Source organism: Epinephelus fuscoguttatus, linkage group LG13 (genome assembly GCF_011397635.1).
Source record: "Epinephelus fuscoguttatus linkage group LG13, E.fuscoguttatus.final_Chr_v1".
Taxonomy (NCBI): Eukaryota; Metazoa; Chordata; class Actinopteri; order Perciformes; family Serranidae; genus Epinephelus; species Epinephelus fuscoguttatus.
In genome coordinates, this window is record NC_064764.1 from 40,963,648 (window position 1) to 40,979,594 (window position 15,947).

The window sequence follows — 15,947 nt, forward strand, 5'->3', positions numbered from 1 at the left end:
TAGAATAAAAATTACAATAAAAATAAGAATAACAGTAAGAATAAAAATAGAAATAAAAATAAGATTAAAAACAAAAATAAAAATATGAATAAAAACACAGGAATAAGAATAAAAATAAGAAAAAGATTTAGAGTAAAAAATGAGAATTAAAAAAATAAAAATTAAAAAAAGAATAAAAGAATAAAAATAAAATCTACTCTAAACTCAATTTACGCTCGCGTAATCTCGCTTCTGATTGGACCCGAGCATCTATGACACGCCTTCAGGCGCATGCGCAGAGAAATCGCGGACTTCTTGTTTATGTTTAAATGAAATCAGCAGCGTTTCCTGAGGTGAATTTAACGATGAATTATTACGGCCATCATGAGCGTAATTTGATCATTTAACGAGGATATTTGTTTGCAAGTGACAAACAAATATCTGCCACTGGTTTACGTTTAATATCGGTAAGTTTTGTTTAAATTAAGAGTTACGTTACACCGGGTGAGCATCATGTTAGCAGGTTTACCATTTATATGTTAAGCTAGCTAACGCTAAAGTTAACGTCAGGTACAGTTAACGTTAGGACGAGGAAATACGCAGTTTTTTTGAGTTTGTTAGCAAATTCAATTACAAACCGTCGCTTTAACATGTTAAGCTGCTGATGGGAAAAGTGTTGGTCGGGTAACGTTAACGTAGCAAACGGTCATCACCGTTGGTTAAGTTACGTTAACATTAAGCTAACTTAATGTTTATTGTTCAAATGTAACGTTCGGGTTGTCGTTTAGATCAGTAACTTAGGCATTATGTGGATAATGTGTGTAACTAGACGTATTTAGAGGAGTGTAACTAATATTAGCTGTAAGTACAGTAACGCTACTGTCCAAATTTCAGGTACATGTTCTCTACTGGACTATTAACATTTTATGCAGCTGTGTACTTCTACTTTAACGTTACTACATCTCAAAAGGGAAATATTGTTCTTTTTACTCCACTACATTTGTCTGACAGCTTTAGTTACTTTTTACGTTACAGTTCTTTACCCTGCTCCCGTCCACTGAAGGCAGTGTAGCTCCAGATTTGGTTTTAATTTACTTTCATAACTTTTAATCTGAGAGACTTTGAATACAGAACTCCTACGTGTGGTTCAGAATTTTCACTGTGAGCTAATAGTACTTTTACTTCACTAAAGGATCTGAATACTTCTTCCACCACCGCACATCACTCATCAGAAGCAGTGTTGGCCAACTGTCACACGCTGCTGCACGTGTGAGTGTTAGTGTACAAAAGCAAACATGTTTTGTTTTCTTTCAGATTATTAATTTCATCACTGGTGCGGCTCTACATATTCATCTAGTCATGTTACCTTTGAGTGCGATGAGGCCTTCAAAGCCTGCCAAGCAGACGTCAGCTGCAGTGTCAAAGATCAAAAATAAGATCCTCAGTGAGTCTGTCCCTCATTTGAGCACATTTACAAACATATATATATGTGCGTTTGTGTTGCACAACTGCATTATGCCACGAGAATATGTTAAATTAATACTGTGATGTTTCTTCTTGACCACACCAGACACCTCCTCCTTCTTCAAGGTCTCTTTGAAGACCAACAACAAGGCCTTAGCTCTGGCTTTGGAGGCCCAGAAGGAGAGGAGCAGGCAGCTGGAGATGCACGTGGTGTACCTTCAGAAACAAGTGGAGGCTCTGTGCTTCGAGTTGGCCACCAAGAAATACAAGCACAGGAAACTGGTAGGTTTGTTATTTGCTCAGATTTATGTAGCGTGACAGTAGCTGACATCAAGACCACAATTTCTGATCATATTAAATATTTGTTTTTCACAAACTATCTCAGAATTGTTGTTTGAGCCGATGCTGTTTTTCTCTCACAGCTGGTCATCTTGAAAACCCTCCACAGCAGCACGCTGCAGCACCTGGACATGGTGGCTGACCTGTTCCCTGACAGTGTAAGGATTCCTCTCAAGACGTATTAACAACTTTTGTTTCGTATGGCAAGTTTGAGATGTAGAGGGTGGATATGATCAAAGTTATACTCAAAAATAGCACCGCATCATCTTGCGTAGTCTTTCAATCAAGAACGCATACATTTATTTAAGCCACTGAGGGGTAAACGGGGAGAACTTGTTCGGACACGTGTTCTGGGCAACACAATAAACCAGTGTCCAATATGCAGTCGGTGCACTTGCTTACCTTAGCACAGGTAGGAAAAAACAGCTTAGTCCATATTATCACAGGTAACGCTGCCAAGCTGCCACGGTGCCACACTGACACAGTCAAAAAACTGTTTGCTTCCCCTTCACACACACCTCCAGCTCCTGACCTGGAGCTTACCTATATGCACTTCCTGTGCTAATGCGCCACCCAGTGTTTGAACACAAAAGCTACATATACATGCATATGGTCACCTGTATTATATAAACATAAAAAATAATTTGAAAAGACAAAAATTACATTACATCCAACATCTTGATTTGAAAATTTTACAGTATTTAAGTGAAATATCGACAATTTCATTCATCAAAAAGTCAAACAAATGTTTGTCCCAAGGAAATGAGAACTGTGGACCATGATAGCTCACAGAAAAATTGTTTTGGGATAATATTTTATTGAAGGATTGCCCATCTCCTCTGTGACGTCTGAGGCATAAATATGTATGTAAGCTTTGTTTAACCAGGTGATCTCATTGTTACAAGATCTCTTTTGAACTGGTTACAGAGGAGAGGAAACACACATAACAGAGCCAATCACACACAAGCAAATGCATACAAACAACACTGGCATCCAAAAAGAAAAGTCCAAAATTAAAGATTGGAATTATTATTATTATTATTATTAATTCATCCAGTGGGATCACACTCTAAAGTTTTAAAGTCCTTTGTAATTCATTCACTTTGTTTGATGCAAAATAATATGATTATCATATATTAATTATGTCACGTGAAGAGTCAGGCACCTGGTCTGATGAACAGATGCGTCATATTTGAGAACAGAAGTGATGGCAGCTTTGTGTAAATGCTCGTGTGTAGTTCTTTTCTTGTTGCTAATAAGGACCGGCCTGCTTTTGATATTTATTATCAATATTCATTTGCTGTAATGAAAAGCAGGGCACAGTAGTTATCTGCAGCATGTTGTTTTAAAGCAATATGAGCAGCATATGAGAATGGGATATCTTCAAAGTCTAACACCTCATTTTCACACTGGTTTTTGTGTTAATCATTTCACACAGGTTGTAAAAGTCAGACTGCAGTCTTACCACATTCACACATATTCACAAGACTGAAAGATAGTGGTAGAAAATACCTGGCAACATCAAATCATACTGAACATAAAGTAAAAAGTTACGCCTAGAACATAAACATAACTTTTCCAAGAGCACACAGCTGTAATAATAGGTGTTCAAAACTTTCTATTTTAATTTTCCAATGTGCTCTCTGTTCGTCTACATTCATTGTTTTCCTTCATTTGAGGTTTGACAGGCGATCATTTAATTACATCAACTCGTTGCACCATCTACTGCAGACTTCTGACTGGAGAATTAGTGCCACCCACTGCTTGTCTTGACAAACCAGCTAAATTTGCACTTTGATTTGCAGATTTTCTTAAGATCCTGTTAAATTTTGCACTACATTTGAATGGAAATCCAACTATCATCTACGATTGTGACTGTATTTATTACCTGCAGGATCTTCCCAGACTATCTGCAGACAACGAGACCTCATCTGGTGACATTGACACAGAACATCTTGTAGTGGGAAGGTAAGTAAATACTGTATACAGATTGATAAGTGCCATGAACTTGGTTTTAGGTACCTGTGAGTGACATCTTTGTCTTTGTCTCGCTCCCCCTTTCCCCTCTCTAACTCCCATTATCAGTCTAACAGATCAGTTACCTCCTCAACCAGACGTTGCAGGGCGTTTGATGTGTCCCCTTGAAAAAGAACCAGCAGACTTGCCTGAAATAAAATTTGGTGCAGATGTCTTCAACACTCAGAACAGACCCCAAAAGGCCACTGATATTTGCAGTGGTAGGGAGCTTTAGAATTTTTTGTGTTACTCATCATACGTCATCATATTTGTTATTCACTGCCCTGAGATATTGACGTAGAATTCCCAGGAAATTAGTTATTTGTTTATTTTTCACAGATGCAGAGAAAAGGCGATCGAGCCAGCTCTTACAAGCCCCCCTGGCAGGAGCATCCTGTCCGTCCAGCAGACTCAGGGAAGAAGTAGAGAGGCTGTCGATGATGTTCTCTCAGTCTGGTTTTGACATGAATTCAATCCCCCTGCTTCAGAACAGTCAAACCTCCTCAGCTGAGAGCATGTGTGAAAGACCCGAGCCATCTGTTTCCAGTGACGTTCACCTTCCGAGCAGCTCAGTCGTGGAACCAGAACATAGGAACAAACATGAGAAGACTGTGCTTCTGAATACAACTATGGAAATGACACTAAGTAATGCTGCTGAGATAGTCACCGTGGAAACCAAGGCCAAAAAAACAGGCCGCTCTGGCAAGCCGAAGGGTAAGAAGAATAAGGAACAAGCCTGTGGGTCAAGTGAGGCTGAAAATCCACAAGTGAAGAACTCTGAAGTTTCTCCTGCTGACACTTTGTTACAGACAGAAAGCAGTGTGCTAGATGATGTTACACACCCAGAGGTTACTGAGGTTATTCAGGCACCCAAAATAAAGAGTGGGAGTGTCCTCACCTCACGTATCCCGAAATTTAACAAGTCTGTAGCTAGCAACCATCAGAAAACAGCAAAGGACAAAGTTGTATCCCGTGACCATACCAAGTCAAAGACAGAGTCCCGTGAGACGCAGGATCTGGACGATTATTTCATGGATCCTGAAAATAAATTCTCAAAATCCGGCAAAGGTGTAAAATCACCACGAGAGAACGATACAGCAGAAGAGGCACGGTCCAAAATCACATGCAGGAGGACTAAGAGCAGGAACATGTCTTCAGTCAGCAGGAAAACGTTTGTCAATTTGTCTCCGCTGTCGCATGAAAGTGGGAGCAGTCCGTCCAACATGGAGCAGGTCCACAGCGAAGTGGATGAGGGAGATAAGGGAATATATGAAGCATGCAGAGACCAAGAACCACCTGAAGAGTTCCTGTTTTGTGCAGATGAGGTCACACATCCAGAGTCGGAGCATGTGGGCAAAACACCACAGAGCAAACTGAAGACAAACTCTGGTCAGAAGTCGAGGTGCAGAGGGACATTTGTCGTCTCAGTTACCAGGGACAGCAACTTATCAAACAGTGCATCAGTGGAAGTGAGCGCTGTAGAGCAGGACTTAATGTCTCCTACAGGTTCCTCCACCTGTGAGGCAGAAGCAACGGATGTCCCTTTGAAACCATCAGAATCAAACCCACAGACACCGAGCTCCTGTAAGCGTCCCTGGCTCGCCACCCTGGATTCAGGAAGCCCTCAGGAGGATTTGAGCAGCAACGATAACCATGAAGCACTGCCGCTGGACCAAGACTGCACTTTAGAAACTGCGTTTCAAAAACCTAAAAAAGCCAGGAGAGAGGAAACGAGTCGATCCAGTAAGAAGAAAGCCGAGTGTGTTGATCATTTAAGTGACAGGAAAAAGAAGAATAAAAGCACCCGTAGCAACAGAAGAGTTAGATCTGAGGATGAAGCAGGTTATCTGGAGGACCACGGTGATGCCTCACCTCTCTGTGGTTTTGATGGCACTGAAAGAAACAAACAATTAGATGATTTACAAGTAGCAGAGTCACACTCTGACATCACTGAAGAGCACAACATCTTTGAACATTTATATGAGTCAAAGTCCAAGATGGCTCAGAATCCAAAAAGATGTAGGAAGGCGTCCAAGCTGCAGACACCCACAGAAACTAGAAACCCAAGAGAGACGTTTGTCGTCTGCAGGCGGAAAACTCAAGACAGTGTTTCACTAAATAACACGAGGACATCCAGTGTGTCACACAGTCACACGATGGACGTCAGTGAGGAGGGGCTTCATCAGAATCTAGGCAACCTGCTGACCGATGAGATGCCACCATGGCTGGACATGGATGTCAGCGTTGCCGACACTGAAGTGGGCTCTTTACTCGCCACTCCCAGGAGGATGGCGTCAAGCAGGGCGACAGTGATCGAGGAGTCTGCTGCTGTCACAGCTGAAGCCTCTCCAGGTGAGGTTTCCTTTGATGTGTCTTTTTTTACTCTTATTAAATGTCTTGATAGACAGTCAGACTTCTGCGAAGTCTTCTATTGTCCCCTTTGTTCAGTTTTTCTGTATGGAAGCATTATGGATTCACCTGAGAGTGTTAGTGAGTGAGTCAGTTTTTCTGAATCAATTAGATTATTATCTCACAATTATGAGAGAAATCTTCATGGAAAAAATTCTGTTCTTGTTTTTCTGAATTACCGACATAATCCCGTAAATTGTTGTTTTCTGCGTGAACAAGATTATTATCTTATTCAGAAAAACAGGCAGAATTTTTTCTCCATAAAAGCTTTTGTCGTAATTCTGAGGAGGCCTAATAATCTCATACATTCAGAACCTGAGCAGAAAACTTTAATGGAAACTTTTTACATAATTCTGAGATAAAAATCTCGTTAATACAGAAAAACAATTTTATTTAATTTATTTATTTTTAAGGAAAATCATCACGCTTCCATAGTTCTGCAGTGACAACATCAAGTAATGAAGTTAGGTGATTTTGAAACTACATTACAACCTTAATATCCAACATAAAATAATAATAATCAAACTAAGGAAATAACCAGCAAAAGACAATACTGTCAAAAATCTAATCTTAATATAGCAAACATCTATAATCAAACAACACTACCTATTATTGATTTTTTTTTTAAAAAAAAACAGCTAAATATTAGGGGTGGGGATCTCCAGAGGCTCCACGATATGATATTGTCACCATACTGGTACAATATTATTGCGAGCTTAAATATGTTCGATGTGCTGAGTATTGCAAAAAATGTATTGTAATATATTACCTTTTTTTTAAACTGTAAATTATGTCCACTGTTCATCTCACTTCAGACATTTTGGTTTCAGCAAAATATCTGAAGTGGACTGAAAAAGCAATTGATTTTATTATTCTAGTAGTTAATAATTTATATAATAAAAATATCAATACTTGGCACTGTGTGAGGATACGATATTAACACACAAAAATATAACGTTACTTTGCTATATTGATTTTTTCCCCACCCTTAGTAAATACTGACAACAAATAGCTCCCACATCCTCAAAAACCCTTTTATTCATTAAAGAAAGCTGCTAAAATTCTAAATGTTAAATGTGTGGAGACCAGAACATTGTAAAAAAAAAAAATAATAATAATAATAATGATAAAATAAATTAAGGTCTAAAATTGGGAACATTTTGACCTAAATCAGGAACTATCTAATCAGAGACTAAGGACACAAGATTACAAATCTGACCAGACATTCACAGTCAGCTGTTGGTACTTGACAGTTTTTAATGATCACATTTCAGTGGAAGAAAAAAATAAAGTACTTGTAGTAAACTCAGTTTTTGAGACATTTCTGCTTCCACGGCAATAAAAAGGAAGTGAAGGGATTTATTTTAACACACAGTTTAAAGAGGTTGACAGGATGGACTGTGTGTTATTCAGAGTAACAGATGTGGCTGTTGATTTTTTTATTAAATACCACTGTTCAGTGCTGTGAGAACCAGATGTGAAGTGAATCAAATTTACCCACATTTAATGGTTGTCAAGGCAGAAATCTCAGAGAGATATATATTCTAAAATGGCAAAAAAAATCAGCACAGCTGGATACCCAAACATGTAAGTGAGCACGTTGTCTTATAATGTAAGTGAACTGACACTTAAGTGTTGGAATGGCTGATTTTATTTCTAGTTTTTGTGTTGTAGTAAAGAGAAACCTGCAGTTAGTGTCTCTGTAAATGTGTTTTCAGTCTTTATTCCTTTATTAACTGAATCAGATTTATTGTGTTACAGCAGGAAGAGTGTTAACGTCACTGACCAACACCATTACAACCCCAGACAGTGAGAACGGAGGCAGAACCAGGAGACGAAAAGCTGCCATCAGCTATAAGGAGCCGTCCCTCAACAGGTGAGGACATCGTGTTCATCATCTGTACCTACGACACTGTTTCAGTCCTGATTATACCGGAAAACAGCAGGAAATAATTGGTTCTTTTTTTTTTTCTTCTGCAACAGCAAAATGAGGCGTGGAGATAAATTCACCGACAGCGAGTTTCTGAGTTCTCCAGTGTTCAAGGACAACAAGAAAAAGAAGAAGCAGAAGAAAACTGCAGTGACCCCCAAACTGGATCATCCGTTTTGATGGACTGATTATTCTTTTTCTTTTCTTTTATCTTGATTTATTTTAAGTTGGTTTCTTAATAAAGGCATGCAAAGACACAAACATGTTTTCCGGCAGCCATGTTTTGCAGATTAAAGCAGACATATGTGTGTGTTCCTCTGCAGGATTCACCTTTCACATCACAAACACTGAAACTAACCTGTTCTGATAACCACTGCTGCTCTCATTCACTGTGTGTGGTTGGTAATGGTATGAGAGATTGACGGGGGGTTGGTCATGAATGATTCATCCCAGGCTGTTCACCTGAGACGTCTGTTCCACATCGCTGTCAAAGGCTTGTGTTGCCCAGAAAGGTTACCACGTAGCGTCACTGCAGCCAACCATGTGTAGGATTATGTATCATCATGTGAACTGAAGGTCTGTGAGTGTGTTGACTGCTGTGAGACAGAGTTGTGTGGTGAGTACTTGAATGTTGGATCTTTATAAAATATACTACTAACTGTTCTTTATTTCTCTGCACATTAAAATTTATGTCTGCACAGAAGAGATGGATTCAGCACTTGCACTTGAGTTTTTAAAGTGGACTTGTTTTACTGGACAGTTGACATATTTGTTGGTAACTCTCCATGTGGGAACAACACAGTGTCAGGTTCATGTCCTGTCTGTCGCAGCAGTAAATCAACCCCTGTATTGTTTAGTTTTGTTATGGTGTGTGAAAGTAGCCTTCCTTCCCACCGGTGCATTTGTTTTTACTGGATTTGCCTGTTACTCACAGGGTCCCCACAGGTCTTTGAAATCCTTTAAAGTTCGTGAATTTAAAGGGAAAAAATCATGGCCTTGAAAGTTACAAAAAGATAAAGAGACAGGTGATTGAAAGTGCTTGAATTTATATATTTTGTACAAGAATAAAAAATTGAACTAACCCTGATCAGTGTCTCAAACTATTCAGTTCAACCTTATTGTATTCCAACTCGCATTTGTGATTGTATTTCTTTGATTATGTATGTATGCATACTATTATGCATCTCTGAATCTATATTTATCTGTAGCAACATTACTTGAAATAAGGGGTAGGTCAAGATAAGTGCATCACTTCTACCTACTCCTTTTCTAACGCTAAATATTTACCTCTGTTACTATGATTGATTTTTTGTTTGTTTTTTGTTTTTCTAGTATGACTGATTACCTTATTGATCACCTACATTTTGTTTTTTGTTTTATCTATGTTTGAAATAAAGATAAAATATATATATAAAGCTCAATATCACAAATCACAATTTGCCTCAGAGGGCTTTACAGCATACGACATCCCTCCATCCTTTGGACCCTCACAGCTGATCAGGAAAAACTCCCCAAAAAAAACTTTTAATGGGGCAAAAAAGTGGTGGAAGCCTCAGGAAGAGCAACTGAGGAGGGATCCCTCTCTCAGGGCGGACAGACATGCAATAGATTCCGTGTCAGGTCCTTGATTTGATGTTCAAGAAGGAGTAAAATCCTAGTATTAAATGTGATATTGTATTTAAGAAGTCAGAAAATATTAAGATGTTCTTTTTTTTTTTTCAGGGGTCCTACATTTAAAAAAAGAGATTCATTCAGAAAATGGAGGCACGGCAGCTGAAAAGAGACGTTCAGGCTCTTATGTGAGTGAATATCTGCAGCCTGTTGGGAAAAAAAAACACATTACAATCACAACTCATTGATTTTTCTCTCTGATCTGAACAGTGGTGATTACATTGGACAGAAACTCAGAGAAAATTCTTTTGATCCAAAAGGGAAGGGGACCTCCACGATGCTGGATGACCTGGTAACAACATGAGATAGTTTGTGTCTAGAGCAGTGGCGTAAGGTAGTCATGAAAGGCCCTTTAGTGCACGCTATCGTGCATCTATCATCTTGTCACATGATCAGAGACCTGACAGTGGATAACATTAACACACTGCAATCATCGTTGCATATCTGTATCACAAAAAAATACCAAAGAAAATTAGAAATTATTCTTTTAATTTAACAATTCCAAGGTTATTTTGAATAAGCATATAATTGTGTGATAGACGTTGGTGGAGACGTTTCCCTTTTTGAAGGGCATATATTAGATTAGATTAGATTCAACTTTATTCTAATCTAATCTGATATATGTCTTTAATGGGGCGAAAAAGTGGTGGAAACATTAGGAAAAGCAACTGAGGAAGGATCCCTCTCTCAGGATGGACAGACGTGCAGATAGATGCCGTGCTGAGTCCTTGAATTTGATGTTCAAGAAGGCGTGGGAACCTCCAGTCATCATCCTGGCAAATGGCCTGTTTTTAATTTAATGACAGTTCTTCTTTGAACACATATTTCAAAGGTGGCAATAACTCATAAGGGCTCATTCTCCACCCAACACATTGTTCTCTCTATGGGCCCCCACCTTACGGGCCCTGCGACCACACTCTGTATTTACGCCCCTGCTCTGGAGCTACGATGAGTCGGTGTTAAAGGTCTAGTGTGAAGGGTTTAGTGACATCTAGTGGTCAGGTTGCAGATCACAACCAACTGAGACTTCTCCTTTGTGCAAAGTGTGACGGGAACTACAGTGGCCAACGCAAAAAATGTGAATTACCCTGTCGAGAACCGATGTTTGGTTTGTGCTTTATGGGCTAGAAACATAGCGGACTCTGTGGACCCACTCCATATGTAGATATAAGCTCTCATTCTAAGCTCATGAAAGTCATGAATGTTATATCTTATTTCTGACAACGGAGGCCTCTGAATGCTCCACACTGGACCTGAAACTGTGAACATCAGTGGATAGATGACACAGTGAAGCAGCAGAGGTGTACAAACAAAATAATTTTTGTAACTAATGTTCCAGGCTCACTATGACCTGGCCATCAGTGTTGCCCTGTGGTGGCTGGACAGAGAAGAGGGACGGGACATGCTGGACAGAGACATCATGTAAGCTACTTGTCTTTTAGTAGAGGTGGAAGACAAACTTGAATCTGTTGTTATAGTAAAAGTAGTACAGTGTTATACGTAAATATCCTGCATTCAAAATCTCATTATCTTAAAGTTCACAGGTGTTGCCATCAAAACAGTTCTACAAGTAAAGTTACTCATGCAGAATAATTATATTATTATATAATTATTATTATTGAGTCGCCACCTAGGGGCCACTTTTCAACAACAAATCATGTCAAGATTTTACTGTAGTAAAAGTACAAAAGTATTTGCAGCAAAACATAGTTAAAGCTCCATCATATCAACATTTCTAACATGACGTAGCTCTGATTACATGTATATGAGTTGAGTTCTCATCAGGAGGTGGAGAGGATGGTGGACGGCGTGAGACCTAGATGTGACAGCAGCAGATCACTGTGATCACCAGCAAACAACAAATCTAGTCCTTTTTAACGAATGGACCGGACATTTCCAGATGTGTTTGTAGCAGCCAAACATGATCTGTCCAAACCTGATCCAAGTTGTTTTTGTGCCTAAACATAACCACATGTTCCCACAGAGCTGTCACGACATAAAAATGAAACCTGAAATGTAAAGTGGCATAAAGCTTCTTATAAAACGTACTACTCAAACATATCCATGGTTTGCAGAGACGTACATTTGTTCTGGTGACTGGGTTCATTTGTGTCTCTAAGTGTCAGAATGGTGTCACTTGTGTTGGAACTAGCTGTGCTGTCACACTGTGTGAGGAAACAAGGTGACATTAAAAATGTAAGAGGTTAAACAGCACTTGACAGGTTTATATTTAGACACTGAGAGGGATGATGGCTGACCTGTGGCAGGTGACCATCTCCTGGAGGCCCCTGACCTGGGTAGAAATACTCATCTGGGTTCTTTGGCTGTGGAGTTGCTCTAAATGAAACTTTCCTCTTTACCACAGCGGAACAACAAGCAGCGCAGGAAGTGCCAAGTACCCAAACCGCTTAGAGCGGGAGGCCATGATCCTGTCGTCCTTCGCTGGGATAATCATGGTAGGTGTCATCGGTACTAGAATGCAGCTTTGATTAAAGCCTGATGACCCAGTTAAGTTTGAGTTACCTAAGGCCAAAGAAGGAGCATCTGTATTTGGGTATGGGCTCAGCTGGGGAAGTCAAACATGAGAATCTGGAAGTGAAATGGAGGATTGTTTTTTAGTTGCTTGTTTCTAACCTCTGCAGTGTTTCTTTGTTTCAGAACAGCCTCCCAGTGGAGGAGATCTTGGCTCTGTACAGGTGTAAACCAGCTGCTTTGTATCCCAACCAGCAGTCCAAGGTATCCGAGCATCCTGGCTCAAACTTTAGTCTCATACTCAGATGTAACAGACACAGTATGTGTCTTAATTTTTTGGTACATATTTGTAGTACGTCATTTTGGTAATAGGAACTTTTTTTAACCGCAGGGCATGATTGTGTACCCCTTCACTCTGTCCTACCATCCCTTCGCCATGCTTGGCTCTTACAAGGCTGTGCACCACTCCAAGAAGCACAGTAAGTGTGTAGACATGTTGTCTGGTGTTATCTGGTGTGTGATGGTGCCTTCTGAAATGGGTTGGGCTGAGTGTGTCTGAGAGACTCACAGATGAGGCACGAATCCACAGTTTAAAATAACTAGTCCATACCCACTGAGTGCACAGTTGCCCACGTACAGTTTCACATGGTGTGTGTTTGGGATACAGGTCATAGGAAATTGCAGATTAAATAGTCAACTGAACCCATTAAAGGCGCTGTATGTAAGAATGTGGCCAAAACGGTTACTGCACTCAAATTCAAAATACTGCCGCGAGTCGTGTCTGCCCCCCTCCCCTACAGATTCGAGGCTGACTGATTTGTTTGCCCACGGGCGGCTGCCGTGGCAGGGCCGTATCATCGCTTCCTTGATCTTCAGTTTTCCAGCGGACCGTTCGAGCAAGTCCGGCTTCTCTGCTGCTAACGCTGCTGCCGGGATACAGCTGAGGAGGAGCCGGCTGCTAATGCTATGTACCAGGACACTGCTAATGCTGCTGCCGGGATACAGCTGAGGAGGAGCCGGCTGCTAATGCTATGTACTGGGACACTGCTAATGCTGCTTGCCGTGCTGCTGTAGCTCAGTCGTAACTGTAACTGATGCTGAGACTCTACTGACTGTGTGACTGGTAGACGGTGGTGGGTGGCGCAACAGGCCAAAACACAAATTCAAAACATAAACATGATTTGCGGACCGTTTTAAATGTGAATATTCTGGCTGTACTGTTGTTGTCGGTGAGATCAGTATGTTGTATGAACATTATTCCTTAGTCTCTGTGACATGTTAGGAGGATTTTACGACTATTTGTTTTAGATTTCTTACATATAGCTCCTTTAAGAAGAGCAATATATTCAGACAGAGCTATTGTGAATTTGATAGTACGATTGCTTTATTGAAAGTACAGTAGATTGACCACGTCAGTGAGGAGAAAAACGTGGAACAGACACACACACAGAGTTTTCATCATTATATAGTAAGATAGTGGTTTTATTTATTTATTTATTTTTAAATATCTTTGTCTCTTTGTCTGTGTTTGTGTGTGTGGTGTAAGCTTTGCAAAGAAAGAACAAAATGATTAACATTAAATCCAACACCTCAAGACACGTTGTGTACAATAGTGAAAGAAAATCAGAAAAAATTAAAGCTGAGGAGCTGAGCAGCAACTTTACAACTCGATGTGCTTCAAAGCTTTGGAAACAGCAGATAAACTGGACCTCTGTTGGAACCACTGATGTCATACATGTGTACATTAATTTAAAGTCATGTCTCACAGATCAAAAGTTGAAAAGATGGCTGTCTGAGAGGGCGAAGGTGAGTGCACCGCCTGGACGAGCGTCAGCATCAACGTCTTCCTCCTCGTCTCACTCCTTCCTCAGTGTGAGTAGCCACAGGCAGCCTCCTCCTGTCTGCAGTATTAATCGTTAATATTATTTTAATCCAGAATATTTCAGAGGAAAATCTGAACAACAATGGGAAAACAGGATGAGACTAAATCTGGTTTCCTTTGTGATAAAAGCCATGACAGATTTCAGAGCTTTGCATGTGTGAGACAGGCCTCTGCTGCCCCCCTGTGGATGAACAGACATCATGTTTCTTTAATGCCTCCTCTCCTCTGTGTCTCTCTCAGGACAGCAATGGCTGCAGAGAGGAGAGAACTGAGCACTATGAGGGCTCACTGGAGTCTCTGCGCGACTGACGTCAACCCCATGATAGACTTTATATCTACAGTATTTTATTGAGGAGTAAAGTGTCTGACTGCTGGAGCTTCTCGCTCTACACTGTCACTCTGACCATCTTTAAACTTCAGTCATCAAACTGATTCAATAAAGACATTTTCTGACACTTTACATTTGTACTCTACATTTCATAAACAAGTATTGTACTTTTTATTTCACTACGTTTATACGACAGTTTCAGTTACTAGCAGTGCCGTGCACAGACATTTTGCAGGGCAGGTGCTCAGTTGGAATAAAAACCAATAGTATGTCTCTGCAGACCCGGAGACTGCAGATTCAGACCCACAGTTCTGGACCTGCAGTTCTAGACCCCTTGTTTTTCGTCCCCTACTGGACGGTTGTATAACTACAACTAAATCAGCATCTCACCCAAACACCACTGTTTGAAAGAAGTTGGACTTTTAATGCTTTACTACAGTTTACAGTTTTAAAATTTTATTACACCTGAATAAAAATACCAAGATGTAATTGTTGATTTATGCCTGGGTGCTGTTCTGCATCATTATTGTTTGCTGGTTGTTCTGTATGGTTTGATCCAACTATTTTAGTTCTTTATTTCTTAATATTCATCAGACTGCTCTGACTAGCACGCCAAAAACTTGCACTGCATTGATCAAACCCGCTACAACATATAATAGGAAGTGTCTGGTCTTGGGTGTCCAGTGCTCACTTTTGTTGTGGGAATTTGAAACAAAGGCTGTGAAATACTGAAATGGTTTGAAATATTTTATTGTGTGCAGTTGTTACATCACACATCAGGGAGATCTGCAGAGAAAAAAAAGAAATCAAACATATCATGAAACTGAAAACAGAAAAAAAAAATTAAATACCTATCACAGTCTACACTGAAATACTGAAGATTCTGGAGCATAGCAAATACATTATTATATCGACATATTAACAATAGTGCCCCTTCCTTCCTCATCTGCCTTTGATCCTCCACAAAACTCCTCCACTTCACTGTGGTTTCCCCTTTCTGGATTGTTATGTGCACCTTAAAAAGAGAGTCCCTAATTATTCAAAGTTAAGATTTTTCAACCGTTTTACACACATAAACAAGGCCAAAACCTAGTAACAGACAAAAATACATTTCTGATCATCTGCGCTGGATGAGCTTAATTTCTATCCACAAAATCTCTAAATATATGCTATAGAGTAATATCAGTGTAGTGATATAAACACACGTGATATATAATATTATGAATAATAAAGGAAAAATGTGCGGCACGGTGGTGTGGTGGTTAGCACTGTCGCCTCACAGCAAGAGGGTTGCTGGTTCGATCCCGGGTGTGGGAGCTTCTGTGCAGAGTTTGCATGTTCTCCCCGTGTCAGCGTGGGTTCTCTCCGGGCACTCCGGCTTCCTCCCACAGTCCAAAGACATGCAGGTTAATTGGTGACTCTAAATTGTCCGTAGGTGTGAATGTGAGTGTGAATGG

The 15,947-nt window shown here is 40.1% G+C and overlaps 2 protein-coding genes across 4 annotated transcripts; both read left to right on the forward strand.

Annotated features, from left to right (window-relative positions):
- The first annotated feature begins 308 nt into the window (after window positions 1-308).
- sgo2 (shugoshin 2) lies at window positions 309-9,214 on the forward strand. Of its 3 annotated transcripts, none has more exons than XM_049594931.1 (9): window positions 309-446; window positions 1,294-1,423; window positions 1,550-1,725; window positions 1,866-1,940; window positions 3,677-3,750; window positions 3,868-4,019; window positions 4,138-6,150; window positions 7,969-8,083; window positions 8,191-9,214. In XM_049594931.1, the coding sequence occupies exons 2-9, from the start codon at window positions 1,339-1,341 to the stop codon at window positions 8,315-8,317; spliced, it is 2,817 nt and encodes a 938-aa protein (XP_049450888.1). In that variant the 5' UTR covers window positions 309-446; window positions 1,294-1,338; the 3' UTR covers window positions 8,318-9,214. The 3 variants fall into 3 exon arrangements, with proteins under 3 accessions (XP_049450888.1, XP_049450889.1, XP_049450890.1); XM_049594932.1 differs by having other exon boundaries at window positions 7,972-8,083; XM_049594933.1 differs by having other exon boundaries at window positions 8,014-8,083.
- Window positions 8,640-14,487, forward strand: LOC125900137 (uncharacterized protein C2orf80-like). Its single transcript, XM_049594934.1, has 9 exons — window positions 8,640-8,753; window positions 9,860-9,936; window positions 10,019-10,100; window positions 11,148-11,230; window positions 12,174-12,264; window positions 12,467-12,544; window positions 12,672-12,759; window positions 14,049-14,152; window positions 14,403-14,487. The coding sequence occupies exons 2-9, from the start codon at window positions 9,896-9,898 to the stop codon at window positions 14,469-14,471; spliced, it is 636 nt and encodes a 211-aa protein (XP_049450891.1). The 5' UTR covers window positions 8,640-8,753; window positions 9,860-9,895; the 3' UTR covers window positions 14,472-14,487.
- The last annotated feature ends 1,460 nt before the right edge of the window (window positions 14,488-15,947 follow it).